Raw genomic sequence first — 15,565 nt, forward strand, 5'->3', positions numbered from 1 at the left:
CAAGAGACAGTCGACGGTATCATTGTCAACCACTGAAGCAGAGTATAGAGCAGCAGCAATGGCAGCTCAAGAGAATGCATGGCTAGTACAGTTGATGAGTGATCTACATCAACCAGTAGATTATCCAGTACCACTGTACTGTGATAACCAATCGGCCATTCGCTTGGCGGAAAATCCAGTCTTTCATGCAAGAACTAAACATGTGGAAGTGCACTACCACTTTATCAGAGAAAAGGTTCTCCAAGAAGAGATTGAGATGAGACAAGTCAAGACGAATGATCAAGTTGCGGACTTGTTCACAAAAAGTTTAAGTACAGGCAAGCTCGAAAATTTTCGCTGTCTGCTCAGCACAGTGCAAAGAATGAGAGCTGACATTGAGGGGGAGTGTTGAAAATCAATGTCAAAGTTAGGTATGGAAATTAGGCAATGTTAGGCATGGTTGAATAAAATTAAATTAGGTGCAATTAATGTGTTTTGTGTGGTAATAAATAATCTTAGTTTATTCATTTGGTTTGCTATAAATACCCAAGTCCTCAAGCATTGTAAATCATCCAAGGAAAAACAAAGCCTAGAGCTAAATAAGAAAAGCTTTGCTAACTAGTTTGTTTTGTGAGCTTTCTTTAAGAGTGTGTTCTATTTTCTTATTCTTGGGATCATTAGAGTTATCTTGGATACTCTTCTTATTCAACAACATTATCTCATCTCCGGGCCATATCACTGAAGTAAGCAGTTATCGCCTTCAACTTTCCATTTACGAAGTTTTTCTCGACCTGAGAGCAAATAATACCCCGACAGTCAGAGATAAGAGTACAATACTACGTTTGGTGATGGATAAAAAATGATGCAACATTCTTACAGAAAAGAAGTTTGTAAACAATAATAGTGGTGAGATTCTAGGTCGATGATTCTCTCAAGGCAGTGCTATTCCTTGGTGGGGAGTGGGGAAGACGAAACTTGAAGGCGTTATAAACTGAGAAGGGAAATGATAAACACAGCCTTTCTCCCCTCCTCTCACACATCCCTATTTAATTATGTCCGTTATTTTTATTTGATTTATTCAATATGATGGCCAAGAATCAAGAGGGATGCATGAAAGGCGAAAATCAGCTCCCAATTGAATAAAAAACAAAAACAAAAACCAAATATAAGAAAGTACCTCTAGTGACCATGGCTGAGACCCTGATAGAGCGATCTCTGCTAATTGGTTGATATCAACATTTCTCGGGAGAAACATGACAATCCTAGAAGCAACTTCCTTTGCGATGTTAAAGAGAAAGTATCTGCACGAATAAAAGACCGAGTTACATTCACCCAGAAAGAATGAGATAAACAAATATGATAACCAACTCCAAAAAGTTAAAGAGAAAAAAACATAGGAAAAGAGGAGGAAAACACACCCATCATGTGGCTTAAGCATTGTCTTCATGTCGTATGTCTTTACTTTTGCATAATCAGGTCCTCCCCATGGGGGTGACAAAAAGACCGTGTCTGCCTGAAGTAAAAGAAAAATTAAGAACTGAAGAAATTTGAAAAAGCATGGGAAATAAACCATAGGTCCATAGCACAAGGTTTAGTAAAGCATAACTGAAAGCATTTTGCAGTCCCAAACCGTACAAACTACTCAATTGAAAACTGTGAACTCATAGGAACTCAGTTTTATTACCTTTAGCTTTGGTGCCAAGCGGAAAAAGTCCCCCGTTATGAAATCTATCCTGTCATCAACCCCATAGATGGCAGCATTATGCTGTGCGTAATCAATCTTCGTTGGATCAATATCAATTGCAATTACATGTTTGCTTCTGCATCATCACATGTATAAGAAAATGAGGAAATTAGGATTTCATCCCTAGCTAGCCTGTAACTTTGACTGAAACCTTACGAATCTCAAAATTTTGATTGAAGGACATTAAATGTTGTCCATATCACCATGTATTTAGAATTTTAGAAATGAAATGATGTGTCATATTTTCAGATTTTTTAAATAGTTTCTGTTTTCCCATTTTATCTTAATTGTTGTTTTAAAGGAAAAATAGTAAAATTTTTATGAGAGATTACTCACTTCTGTGCAAATTGGATGGAATTCCCACCAACTCCAGTAAAACAATCAATGATGACATCACTATCACATCGTTCTGCATGATGCCTAGCTAGAAGCTCTGGAGTGACAGAGAACCATCCTTCCTCATCCATTTTTATACCATCATCGTATCTGGAGAATAATAGGTACCGTTGACACCAATATTTTCCCATATCAGCAGAAAACTCTTTGAACAGCTCTTGAAATAGAAGCTCTGCTATATGAGGATTGGTCATCAGAAAGGATGTAACTGGATAAAGAAATTATAAATGCACTAATAGCTGCAATAAAATTAAGTCCTTAACCTTCGTTTTCATTAGATAACTTTCTCTGAATTTTCTTTCTTCTCACTTTCTTCTTCCGTTTTCGTACAGCAGGGTCAAGCTGCATTTCCAACTGGTTTGTTGCCAAAACTTCATTTCCTGAATGCATATTACTATCCTCAGATACTTCAGTGTATGTATAGGACAAGCTGCAAACACAAAATTAGTAGACAAAAGCTCATATCAGTTTTAGAAAATCAAAGCTGAAACAGACCAATCAAGACCGTTACTCTAGATTTTACCTGCTTGTATTTAGTATTTGAAACGTGTCAAAATCTTCGTAATCTTTGAGAGTTTCCTCACAAAAATTAGGTTCAATAGGCGCATTATTGAGTTCAACAGTATTTTGTTCATCAATCTGTTCAGCATCTAAATCAGTTGAGCTCACCGCAATTCTCATTATGTCATTGAGCACATGGCCCCTGTGTAAAGGATCACAACCCTGGGCATCATTACAAACGATGGCCAATATTCCATCATGATCTTGTTCTTCGACAGCATCACCAGTAATCTCAGTTGAATTTTCTGGATTATCTCCTTCAACAGAAGGGCACTGAAATTCAACGGCACCCGCTGCAACATCAGAGGAAGATGATTCACTTTGGCCCATCATTGGCAAACAACACAAAGAACTGCTTGTGTTACCATCGAATATCATGGGAGAAACAGTATCTCCCTCACTCACTTTGGAAGGCTCCATTGCTCCACCTACGACGTCCAGAGAACTGTCTGTTTGCTTCAGGCGCATTCCCTTTCTTTTACCTTCCGTTTTTCTGTTCCTCTTCTGCAAATTCGTATCAGCATCAAGTTATCAACACACCACCAACAAAAAAAAAAAAAAAGTTAACTTTATGCTTCTGAATGTGATGGTAAATGTGAATGTCAAAGAACGAAAGGAGCAGTATTCTATCTGCAACTGAAATGCCATCATTCTACATATACCGACACACATGGAAATGTATCAAAGACGGATGTTAACTTACCTCCTTATTAGTGTTGAATGAGACTGGAAGGCCCGGCGCGTTCATCTGGTTAGTAAGCTCCATATCCTCCGGCAAAGTCCCACATTCTAAAACCCCGAAATTCGCCACTAAAATCGTTAATACCACGAAATATAAATAACTTAACTATAGTTATAAACACATAACAAAGAAATAAAGAAATCGGATTACTAACCATCGCCGCCGTCGCCAGCTGGTTTCTGAAATTACACGGCGAAATCCAACAGATTCAGTATAAAGTCTCAAATTTTCGAAAGGAAAGTGCGATTGAGCTAAAAGAATCAAAAGACTTACAGACCGGCCCATGGAAAAGGACCTGTCCTTCGTCTCCTTCGAGGCGTCGTACCTGTCCAAGCACACACGGAGAGTAAAGTCAGTGGCCTAATATTTGATAGGGGAGAGCGAGAGGGAGAAACGAACCGGAGAAAGACTTCGGTGAGCTTGAAGAGAGAGCCGAGAGCTCTCGTGGCGGGACCTTGCTCTTCCAGTTCGGCCGTTGTCACCATGGCCGGTCTGTTGAAGCTAAGAATTTAGAGAGGGAAATTCAGTTAAGAGAGAGAGTAAAATATAATTGTGGTCTCATTACTTCAACTGAATAATACACATGGTATTTATACATAAATATTCTATTCCAACATATGTGACAGCTTAGTATAATGTATATATCTAATCACAAATATTCCAAGCTTAACAACTAAGTAAAAGAATCTTATGATTGGATATTCCAAGCTTAACAACTAAGTAAAAGAATCTTATCTGGTGGTGCGTTGTTGCTGTGTGAGTTTGTACTCTTAACACACCCCTCAAGTTGAAGGAAGGTGATCGAACTGAAAGCTTGTAAGTAAGAGCAGCAAATCGATCAGCAGCTAAAGACTTGATAAAAATGTCTACAATTTAGAGAAGGGAAGCAACATGCTGAACACCAATATGACCAAGTAAAACCTTCTCTTGAATATAGTGATAGTCAATTTCAACATGCTTAGTTCTAGCATGAAAGACTGGATTGAATGCAAGAGCAATGACATTTTTGTTATCACAATAGATGAGCGGTGTCTTTAAAAGAGGGAAAGATATATCATGCAAAATCTTGCATACCCCATGTAATCTCAGCAGCAGTATTAGCAAGAGATCTGTACTCAACCTATGTTGATGAGCTAGCCAAAGTGGCTTGTTTCTTAGCACTCTAGGAGATTAGATTAAGGCCTAAGAATACACAATACTCATTAGTGGACCTTATATGCACGGTAGCCTGCCCAATCTGCATCAGACCAAGCAATGAGACATTGAGTACCTTTAGTAAACCAAAGTTCTGAATCCACATTGCCCTTAAGATATCTCAGGATGTGTTTGACTGCCTGCAAATGTATTGTTCTTGGATAGTGCATATATTGGCAAACTTGATTGACAGCAAAGGCTAAATCAGGCTTTGCTCAAGTGAAATATTGTAAGGCACCAACTGTGGACCTATAAGATGTTGGATCAAATAGAAGAGTGCCTAAATGATCTAGTTTGGAAGTAGATACAAGTGTTGCACAAGGTTTAGCTCCAAGCATATCTGTCTTTTTGAGTAAGTATAAAGCATACTTAGTCTGATGCATTAATAAGCCCTTGTCAAATCTGTGTACTTCAATACCTAAAAAATAATGAATATCTTCCATATCCTTAACAGGGAATATGGCTTGAAGTTTCAATATGATTGATTAACACTCAGTGGTTGAACTTCCAGTGATGATTATATCATCAACATAAACCAATATAAAGGTAATGGAAATGTCTCTTTTAATAAAGAAACTGGTATCAGAGTATGATGAACTAAAACCCAGAGAGATAATAGCATTGTAGAAAGCCTCATACCAAGCTCTATGAGCCTGTTTAAGGCCATAAAGGGATTACCCAAGCTTGCACACAGATAAAATGTATGCAACAAGATTGGACTTAGATAATGGTTCACCACCAGCAGCAAGTTTATCAGAGATATCTTTAATCGAATTAAGGAAGTCGGTCATTGAATAGTCATATTTCTGAATCGTTTGAATCTTCAATCAAGGACTGTGGACATGTGTGCATGAACCTCATGAGAAACGTCGCTCAAGAGATTGCCACAGAAAGCGAGAGTCTTCCATACCAAATTCAAGGGAAGAAGATATTCAGGGAGCGTAGAGTTGATCCAGATCATCAAGATTTGATCGCGCTCACATCATGTCTCAAAAAATTCATTGAGAAACACAAGTTCGAGAGGAATCGCTAACAAATTTGGGAGGACACAGATCCTCGCCATTGACGAGTCTGGTAAGCTTGAAGCGCTTTAGCATAGGAATGAAGGGACTGCGCCAAGTGATGTAGTTATGACGATTGAGTTTCATCAGTACCATTCCAACTACATTTGCAATGGAAATCGTTCCAATCGACATGATCATAGGGTTAGAGATGTCACTGTGAGGGAGATTTGCTGGGTAATTAGGGTTTGCAGGAGATGGAGAGTTAGAATTCGAGGAGTTTGCTGCCGCCGACATTTCAATATTTGCTGAATTGAGAGAGGAAAATAAGAGATCAGGGAAACAACGATCTGTTTAGAAAATGCAAGAAATGGAAGAAAATTGCTAGAAGAGGGAAGCGCTGGATCAGAGTCTGTTAGACGATGGTGATGATACCATGTTGAAGCTAAAGAATTTAGAGACATAAATTCAGTTAAAAGAGAGAATTGTAAAGAGAGAGAGAGAGTAAAATATACTTGTGGTTCTCATTACTTCAACTGAATAATACGCATGGCATTTATACGTAAATACAATATCCCAACATATATGCCGACTTAGCATAATGTATATAACTAATCACAAATATTCCAAGCTTAACAACTAAGTAAAAGAATCTAATCTGATGATGGTTGTGATGCATTGCTGCTGTGTGAGGTTGTACTCTTAACATGCTCAACTGCTTCATCAAGAGGGAAAAAGGTAAACGCAATTAAGAAAATAAGGGTTAATTACACACTTGCCTCCTAATCTTCTGAGATTGTTTCATTGTAGTCCAACAACGCTATTGGTTACATTTTGGTCTTGGAACTTTTGAGATTGTGTTTACTGAGGAAACTAGGGGTGGGTTCAAAAAACTGAAAACCGAAAAAAACCGAAAACCAAACCGAACCGAGGCCGAAAAAATCGAACCGAAACTACCAAACCGAACCGAACCGAATTTGGCTAGTTCGGTTTTGCTTTTGAGGTTTGGAAACCGAACCGAAAAAAAAAATCATATATAAATACAAAAAAATACATGTTGCCGTCAGGGTTTGAACCATTTCCCTGCAGGTTGGGGTTGGTTGTTGCAAGCCAACTTAGCTGTAGGCTTTGTGTTGTTATAATTGTACCCGTAATTTATTTATAGGTTTCTTATGTTTAATGCTTTATAAATTTTCTTAACTTTACAAACCCTAGCTGTCTCACTCCTATTTCATTTCAAATCTCAAACACCTTTCTGTTCCGTCCGCTGCTTCCTCTTTGCCTTCGCTTCCTCTCTCTCTCCCTCTCCCTCCCTCCCTTTCCCTCTTCTTCCTCTCTTCCTCCAAATCACTCTCTCTACAGTCTTCTCATGTCCTCCTCGCTGATTCCTTCTTCCAAACCATAATTTTCCCTTGCCTTTTTCGAGATCCGACGAAAAGAGGAATTGAAAGAGCTTGCGACGATCATGGCGATATCGCTGCAACAAAGGTTGTGGTTTTATTTATTTGTCAGATCATAGGTTTTTAATTGTATGGTTACCCATTTGAAATTTATGTAATTTAAGGTGAAAAAGTTTGTATTTTTCTCTGAATATGTTTTGGAATTTTCTAGATCTATTGTGGACTTGACTATGAATTTGAATGTGGGCACTGGGCATGCGCTATTGAAGTCCGATTATGGTATTTAGAAGAACCCAATTGCTTTTTTTTTTTTTTTCGATTTGCTTCGATTAGTTAATTTGTTGAGTTATTTCATGATTTTGTAAATTTTAAAGTTTTTGAATTTTGAATCCTGGCGATGTACATTTCCTTAAAGAATATATGTTTATGTATTTGCTTAACTTTTGAAAATTTGAATTCGTTTTGCTTGATCACAAGTAGTTGAATTACTTGAATATATTCAGGATTTTGAGGCTCTCAATTCTCTGATATATGAGAACTGGGAGGTTGATAGGTAGGTTCCTTCCATTTACATCATTTAAAAATAAAAATAAAAAATCGAAAAAACCAAAACCGAACCGGAAAAAACCGAAACCGAAAAAAATTGAACTGAAAAAAACCGAAAAAATATGAATGTAACCGAAATTTCGGTTCGGTTTTGGTTTTGGCAAAAAACCGAACCGTTTTGAACTGAACCCAGCCCTAGAGGAAACTTTCGTCTTAAAAAATAGACAGAAAGGTTAGTTGTTGAAGGAGCAACTTGGGATATTAGAGAAATTTAGGACCAGATAAAAATATTCCGTAAAGTTAAAGGGGCGCATTTGCAATAAACTCATACATTAGTGATAAAGCAATTCCTGTTTTTCCTAGGTTTTTCTTTTCTCTTTCAATAAACCATAACGAAGACAGTCACACAGGAAAATCAACTTGAGAGGAAACATGGAAGACGACGAGATAGAGGAGGGGATGCTGGTGGAGGAAGACGCCGCTCCGCCGCCGCCGAAGAAGCCGGGAAAATCCCCGTACGAAATGCTTCAGGAGAGCAAGTTCTCAGTGGAGGACATAGTGACGAAGATGCTCACCATCAAAAAAGAAGCGAAACCTAAATCGGAGCTCCGCGAGCTTGTCACTCAGATGTTCCTCAACTTCGTCACCCTCCGCCAGGTTCTCAAATCTTTCTAGGGTTTCACATTTTTCAAAAATTAGGGCTTTAGGGTTGTTGAATTTCGTGTTTTGTATGATTGAATATTGAATTTGCAGGCGAATCGTTCGATCTTGCTCGAGGAGGACCGCGTGAAAGCGGAGACGGAGAGTGCGAAGGCGCCGGTGGACTTGACGACGCTGCAGCTTCACAATCTGATGTACGAGAAGAGCCACTACGTGAAGGCCATTAAAGCTTGCAAGGACTTCAAGTCTAAGTACCCGGACATTGAGCTGGTCCCGGAAGAAGAGTTCTTTCGCGACGCCCCGGCCGATATCAAGGAGCCGACGCTGTCGAATGATGCAGGGCACGACATTATGCTCAAGAGGCTCAATTTCGAGCTCCACCAGCGCAAGGAGCTCTGCAAGCATCATGAGAAGCTTGAGATTCATAAGAAGGGTCTGTTGGAGACAATTGCCAATCGGAAGAAGTTCTTGTCCAGTCTTCCTTCGCATTTAAAGTCCCTAAAGAAGGCTTCTTTGCCGGTGCAGAGCCAATTGGGGCTTCAGCATACCAAGAAGCTCAAGCAGCATCACGCTGCAGAGTTGCTTCCGCCGCCTCTGTATGTAGTTTACTCGCAGTTCATGGCGCAGAAGGAGGCATTTGATGAACAGATTGAGTTGGATATAGTGGGGAGTGTGAAGGACGCTCAAGCTTTTGCCCATAAGCAAGCAAATAAGGAGACTGGTAAGTACTGCTTGACTCTTACTGTGTAGAATCGTAGATACGGATATAAATTTTGATGCCTTATGGTGGTTTGCAGTTGCCCGGTTGAAAACTAATCGATTTTCGACGATTTGGTTTTCGTTTTGGATTTGGTTTTGGCCTGCTTAGCATTAATGTTGTGTAATGGAACAGGCATTTCTACCAATGTAGAGACTACTAGGGAGGATGATGCACTGGATGAGGAAGATGATGGGCAGAGAAGGAGAAAGCGGCCAAAGAGGGCTCCAGTCAAGCAAAACCTTGAACAGTCTGGACTGTATCAAGTTCATCCGCTGAAAATCATCCTTCATATTTATGATGATGAGGTTTCTGATCCCAAGTCTGCAAAACTTATCACCCTCAAGTTTGAGTTTTTGTTGAAGTTGAATGTGGTATGTGTTGGAATTGAAGGATCCAATGATGCAGCGGAAAATAACACCTTATGCAACCTATTCCCAGATGACACTGGCCTTGAGCTTCCCCATCAGGTTATTTCTCCTCTGTTTGTTTTTTTTGGTGGTCTTCGGTTATCTTTATGCCTCTTCTATTGATGTCTATTATATTAAGTATTCATAATCCTCGATAATTTTTTTTGTTTTTGTTGATACAGTCAGCCAAGCTCGTTGTGGGTGATACTCTTGCATTTGATGAAAAGAGAACTTCCCGTCCGTATAAGTGGGCCCAGCATTTATCGGGAATTGATTTCTTGCCTGAGGTGGCACCTTTGCTTGCTGCCCCTGAAACTCCAAGTGGTGATACAGCTAAAAGTGATGCTGTTATATCTGGTCTGTCACTTTACCGCCAGCAGAACCGAATACAGACAGTTGTGCGAAGAATTCGCTCTCGGAGAAAAGCTCAAATGGCTCTTGTGTGAGTCACCAGTATATTTAGAGTCTTGAATCCTCAAGAACATTCTAGAAACTCTATAGGATAAGAATAAATGTGGTCAAATCCTAATGCTAGCAATTGTGTTTTGTTTTACCTGGTTGCTACTGCTTTGGTATTTTTCCTGATATAAAGTAGTATGTGTTATGCTTGTTTCTTTGGTGCTTGCTCCTTTCTTTGGATCTTAGCTCCGCTCTATCTGTCTACAACTTGTATGCCTATTAGAGAAATTTTATTTCTTTTGCAAATCCCTTAGTGTTTGTTTGCAAGTGTGGTTAGGTATGCCTATGTTGAGAAGTTTGGCATTCTTTGATTGGCTTACAGGGAACAGATTGAATCACTTATGAAGCTTAAATGGCCGTCTGTGTCTTGTGAAAGTGTTCCATGGGCTTTGCATACCTCTTTGTGCAAATTGCATGGTTTTTCACCTGTTGGGCCTCCACCTAATGTGGCATCATCTTTGTCTGTCCTAGATAAGGAGCAGGGTCAGGAGCCTATGGATGTCAATTTGGTTGGACGATCTGGTTCTTCAAAGGAAGAGCTGGAGAGTGTCAGAGAAGATGGGGAACTTCCATCTTTAGTTCCAGCTGCATCCATTGCCAATGTTAGTAAACTTGCTCACTATAAAGGAGCTAGTCTTGACCACTCCAGACGGCCGTCCTTACTTTCAAAAACACCTCCAATTAGCAAGGCCAAATCACTAAGTTATAAGAAACTGGATGAAGATTTAGATCTTCTTCTGGATACAGAGAGTGATCAGGACGAACCTGCACGTGTGCTAGAGGAAGAAAATTTAGCGTCTGTTGAATGTTTTGAGATGGCTGGAACGTCATGGGTGGATTTTGGGGTCAGAGAATATTGTCTTGTTTTAACCAGGAGAGTTGACGGGGATAAGAGGAATATGAAGTTAGAAGCCAAGGTAGCTAGTAATTCATAGAGTCATGCTTGGTCATGCTTTTGCTTCAAATATAACCTTTTCACATTGCTTATCATTTCTATTCTGGCAGATTAAGATCAGCATGGAGTATCCATTAAGGCCTCCCTATTTTGCACTCAGTCTTAGCACTATATCTGGAGAAAACCATAAAGAGAGTGATGACTCTGAGTGCTTCAATGAACTTCGTGCAATGGAAGCAGAGGTAAGCAGCTGATAACATAGGAATTACTATCATGATTAAATCAGTAAGGGGCGGCTTTTGCTCTGCACTTTGACAATCAAACCATCTAGACTGCATTTATAATCTGATCACCTTACTGTATTTTTTGTGATGACTACATTGATGTTCCTCTGCCGAACTGGAATTCACAATTTCTTTTTTGTTCTTCTAGGTCAATCTGCACATGGTGAAGATGTTACCTCAAAGTGAAGAAAATAATATCTTAGCTCATCAGGTTTGTTGTGTGGCAATGTTATTCGACTATTACATGGACGAAGCATCCCCATCTTCTGAAAAGAGACGGAGCACTTCTGTTGTTGATGTTGGCTTGTGCAAGCCCGTCAGTGGTCAGATTGTTGCCAGATCATTTAGAGGAAGGGATCGCAGGAAGATGATATCCTGGAAGGACATGGAATGCACTTCAGGCTATCCTTACTAGACCTGTAGTTTTGGAATCTGAATTGCGAGTCTGGAGTTTGTGAAGGGAGCATCAATGACCTTTGGGACCATTGGCACAGTATCTTAACGGAAACAGAGTGTGCAACATTCTGGTGGTATCGAGGTCAGCCGGTAACTTCTCGTTTGATGAGTCTTACGTTCAGTTTGCAGTAGAAGATCAATCGAGAGGTAAAGAACCCTCCCTGTGAAACACTCAGTAGTTGACATTGGGGTCTGTGTCGATCCCAAGGCTCAAGCATATTTGTTTAAACTTATAGAACACTCGTGATTACTGTACGAAAGAGATTTTATCGACTGAGGATTCGTTCATTCATGGTTTCCTTATTGTTTTAATTATTTCACTTCTTTCGTGTACATAAAATTCTTGAAACATTAACATAGGAAAAAGGTAACAGAAACCAAAGATCCCACAAGTGGTCTGATGCTCAGAGGACAAGAATATGAACTAGACACGTAAAGCTCAAATCTCCAGCACACACACTAAACTCTCAAAAAATCTACACCACAAGACATCATGTCCCTTTTGAATATTTACAGCACCCCTTCTAATCACATTCCTCTTCCCTCCTGGCACCTCACCACGGACCCGTCATCGTTCTTCTCAAGCATCGCTTCTTCCCGCGTTGAAGGTTTAAAATCTCCATGTTCTGCAAAGTGATCAAATTCCAAACGATTCATCAAACTATAAAACGTCGATGTATCCAGAGTCGTAAAAGATTGTTAAGCAGCAATTTTAATGCAGTTTTGAGCCCTTTTCGGTGCGATGGCCTGTATATAAACATTCTTCAACCCCAAGTAATAATATTAGGGCAACTGGTTACACCACATTGCAGAAATGTCTTAAATTTATTCAGATTAGGAACGATACATCAACTGATATAGTCTTAATTTTGACAAAAAATTAAATAAAATTGTTCATGTACTGATTCGAAAAAGAAGTAAGAACAATCGAAGTACCTGATTCTTCTGCACTTCCGCCATTTGAGCCTGTTTTTTCTGCAGCTCTTGGTTCTCCTCCTTCAGTTTTGCAACTTCTGCTTCCAATTCCATTGTGTAAGCCTGGCAGAAGCACAAAGACAATGTATTAGAAACAAGAGAAATTATGAGATGCTATAAAATGCAATTATATTAGTCTTCCTCTTTTCGTCCCATGCAGTTCAATCTTAAAGCAGAACTAATGAAGGCTAACCCTTACTAATCAATGTTTTAACGATTCGACTTTATACACACCGACTACTTAACGTTACTTTTCCTTAAAACAAGTGTTTCCATTACCTTGTAATAAACTGGATCCTTAAAACTTGTCATGACTGTAACTTCTCAAAATCTTTCATCTCTTTGACACGTTGAATCGCTATCACATTTACCATTCTCCCGCATGAATCTTTCATGAAGTTTTGGGATACAAAAAGTCATTAGATGATAAATGCAGAAAGGTAAATGTCTAGCAAAATTGATATAATTTGACAACAAGATGAAACTAGTTTAATCTTGATGTCATTGTATTTCTTTTTATTTTTTTAACCGTCTCCAGAACTACTTTTAAATACTAAACACACAGAAAAAACTTAACTGCATCTGCATCCACCATAAGTATTGCTATATAACTTAAACCTAATAAGATGTTCAACTAAAACCGGATCTTAGCCGAAAGGACGAGAGACGTATAACTGTAGTGTTAAGAATCAGCTATGACCTTCGATTTAAGTTCAGCATCTCCTAATCGTATCGAAGATAGCGGCTTAACGCAGATCTATAAGCTTAAACTTTTAAGATGGCATCCACAATCTCTTTAGTTCAAATACTAACTCATACAAACGTACCATCTTTCAAACACAATCAGTGAGCTAATAAAATTTCATACTTCCATTCAATGTTTCTTTATTTACCTTTTACATTTCAGAGCTTGAACTTCTGTATTCTCGTAATTAATATCTCAAATTTACTATAAACTGAAACTACAATATATGTAAGCATGACGAAGCTGCAAAGAATGGAAGACATATTCACCTGCTTGCGAGCTCTGGACCTGGCAGCTGATTCTCTGTTCTTAATCATTCTTCTCTGCCTTCTCTCAACAACCTTCTCCACAGGCCCGCCGCCTTTCCTCCCCCTAAAGCCGCCATTAAACACATAAGGCACCGGTGACACGGATGACGTATCAGTACCATTACTCTTGCCAACCCCATCAGATGACAACTGGTTCGCAGGTGAAGGCGTTGCCACACGAATAGCTCCTGCAACTCCTAATCCAACCATTCCCATCCCTGAACTCGGAGCCAAAGCGCCATTCATACCCTGATCACCGATTCCCATCATCCCACCCCTCATTCCAGGACTACCCAACTGAGTATTTGGCCCAATAGGCAACTGAGAAGTGTTGTAAGTCACAGGTTGCTGCTTGGGAAATATTTGCTGCTGCGGCATCTGTTGCTGTTGCTGATGCTGATTTGATCTAACCCCATTAGCATTCAATGGCAAATTTGAACCCTGATTCGGAACCTGATGATTATTGTTCTCGGAAACTCGATTCCCCATCACGCCAACCCCGCGATTCAGTTGCTGAAACTCGAATCCCAAACTACCAGAATTACCAAAACGAGACAAATCACCATAAAAAGCAGCACCATTAGGCTTTGGAGCCATTTGTGCATCTTCTCTCACAACCCCAGCTCTTACCAAAAACTCCTCCAAAGTCATCTCCCCCAAAGTCTGCTGCCTCTGAGGCATATTAGACCCGCCGGCACCCGTTCCTTCTTTTGAAAGGTTCTTCCACACTTCATCCACAGTTTTCTGGCTTAGGGTCCGGGGCAGGGTCAGAGAGCCCTGCCTCTGCAGTGACCCACCACCGCCGTGGCCAAGCCCGTCTTGGCCACCAGCGGCTCCACCAGCCGGCGCCATAATCTGAGTCTCTTCAGCCGTCCATATGCTCTTCAGAAGCTCATCCATGTTCATAGACCCAAAATCCTTCCCTGGGCCTCCAATGGTGTTCTGCAACTCCTCAAACGTCAGCGAATAGATCGACGACTGCCTCGCTAACGGCGGCTCGTTCCCAAATCCCTTGAAGTTCATGTTGGTCCCCATTTTTCTGTGAAATCTGATCCAACAAACAGAGACCCAAAAAAAATAATATTCAGATTTTTACTTGTTTTTTCCTATGACTCAGAGTTTCCCTTCAGCTCACGGAACTCAACATTGTCAACTTTCACCCATAAAAAACCAGAGTTTGAAAAACACAGACCAAAATCTCAGCTACCCCTCATCAATTCACACTCCAAAGCTCAGATTTTTTTTAATTAAATAACAAAAATCCTGAAGAACCCACCTAAAAAAACGTCACAAAATCCAAGTTCTGTAAAATATAAAAAAAATACCCAGATCAAAAAGCACAACACTTAACACATATCAGCAAGAACTAAGAAGTAAAGACTGAAACTTTGAAGAACCATACTGTCCAAAAACACTAAAAATAATTATAAATTATAAATTAAGATGAACAACAAAAAGGAGGGAGAGAGAGAGGGAGAGAGAGAGAGACAGAATCGGGGTTTTATTTATTTATTTATTTTTATAATTTACCTTTGTTACTACTTTGGGAATTTTTGGGAAAATGTTAGTGTTTCCTGGTGGCTGCGGCTCCTCCTGCTTCTTTAGGGCTCTGGTAGAAGCGCCAAGTGTCTGCTGCCCCTTTGCCCCTTCGCCTTTGCCTTTTAAGACACTCGGCACTGCGGAAGGTGCGGGATTATCATTACTTAATTTCTTAAATTATTGAAATAATGGGCGGCGTGGACCAATCGGATGAGAGTGGGGAGGATATGATGCGACTGCTGGCCAATCAGGTTGCGCGATGTGGGCATATCTGGGCCGTCCACGTTTCTTGAATGGAGGGTCGGATTTGGTGGTTTGAATTTTAATGGTGGTGGCGACGGGATAAGAATAAGAACTCGTGGATTGTAACACGCTCACAGAAAAAGCGTTTGGTCCACTGACGTTAGGTCCGGGGCATTTTCGTCCATAAAAAATGTTTATTTATTTATTTTTTGTTTGGTGCATGTGAAAGCAGTGAGCCGACAACGGTCGGCCCTGAGGACAAACTTCGAGA

At 39.9% G+C, this 15,565-nt stretch overlaps 4 protein-coding genes across 9 annotated transcripts in view; 1 reads left to right on the plus strand and 3 right to left on the minus strand.

Annotated features, from left to right (window-relative positions):
- Positions 1-2,680, minus strand: part of LOC103950216 (trimethylguanosine synthase) — a 14,454-nt gene extending 11,774 nt beyond the window's left edge. Inside the window, exon 1 of the mRNA XM_048580873.1 lies at positions 2,643-2,680. The gene's annotated coding sequence lies outside the window, so the exon portion shown is untranslated. The remainder of the gene's footprint in view (positions 1-2,642) is intronic.
- On the minus strand, positions 565-3,971 carry LOC125468036 (trimethylguanosine synthase-like). 4 transcript variants are annotated; one of them, XM_048580822.1, is made up of 11 exons: positions 3,822-3,971; positions 3,696-3,747; positions 3,577-3,601; positions 3,384-3,469; positions 2,643-3,184; positions 2,383-2,549; positions 2,060-2,291; positions 1,664-1,799; positions 1,398-1,492; positions 1,157-1,280; positions 565-770 (listed from the first exon to the last, which is right to left on the minus strand). In XM_048580822.1, the coding sequence occupies exons 1-11, from the start codon at positions 3,905-3,907 to the stop codon at positions 699-701; spliced, it is 1,617 nt and encodes a 538-aa protein (XP_048436779.1). In that variant the 5' UTR covers positions 3,908-3,971; the 3' UTR covers positions 565-698. The 4 variants fall into 4 exon arrangements, with proteins under 4 accessions (XP_048436779.1, XP_048436772.1, XP_048436785.1 ...); XM_048580815.1 differs by having other exon boundaries at positions 3,384-3,490; XM_048580828.1 differs by having other exon boundaries at positions 3,700-3,747; positions 3,822-3,908.
- A 3,965-nt stretch (positions 3,972-7,936) lies between these two features.
- LOC103950188 (THO complex subunit 5B) lies at positions 7,937-11,772 on the plus strand. The gene is made up of 7 exons (XM_009361362.3): positions 7,937-8,220; positions 8,317-8,944; positions 9,116-9,450; positions 9,573-9,832; positions 10,172-10,766; positions 10,855-10,986; positions 11,177-11,772. The coding sequence occupies exons 1-7, from the start codon at positions 7,996-7,998 to the stop codon at positions 11,441-11,443; spliced, it is 2,442 nt and encodes an 813-aa protein (XP_009359637.2). The 5' UTR covers positions 7,937-7,995; the 3' UTR covers positions 11,444-11,772.
- LOC103950197 (bZIP transcription factor 23) lies at positions 11,765-15,201 on the minus strand. Of its 3 annotated transcripts, none has more exons than XM_018648224.2 (4): positions 15,043-15,200; positions 13,474-14,560; positions 12,421-12,522; positions 11,765-12,110 (listed from the first exon to the last, which is right to left on the minus strand). In XM_018648224.2, the coding sequence occupies exons 2-4, from the start codon at positions 14,545-14,547 to the stop codon at positions 12,039-12,041; spliced, it is 1,248 nt and encodes a 415-aa protein (XP_018503740.2). In that variant the 5' UTR covers positions 14,548-14,560; positions 15,043-15,200; the 3' UTR covers positions 11,765-12,038. The 3 variants fall into 3 exon arrangements, 2 of the variants coding, with proteins under 2 accessions (XP_018503740.2, XP_048436844.1); XR_007257075.1 differs by lacking the exon at positions 11,765-12,110 and adding an exon at positions 12,739-12,847 and having other exon boundaries at positions 12,461-12,522; positions 15,043-15,201; XM_048580887.1 differs by lacking the exon at positions 15,043-15,200 and having other exon boundaries at positions 13,474-15,019.
- Positions 15,202-15,565: the final 364 nt, after the last annotated feature.

The sequence above is a fragment of a genome, unplaced genomic scaffold, assembly GCF_019419815.1.
Source record: "Pyrus x bretschneideri cultivar Hongxiangsu unplaced genomic scaffold, Pyrus_bretschneideri_v1 Contig1, whole genome shotgun sequence".
NCBI lineage: Eukaryota > Viridiplantae > Streptophyta > Magnoliopsida > Rosales > Rosaceae > Pyrus > Pyrus x bretschneideri.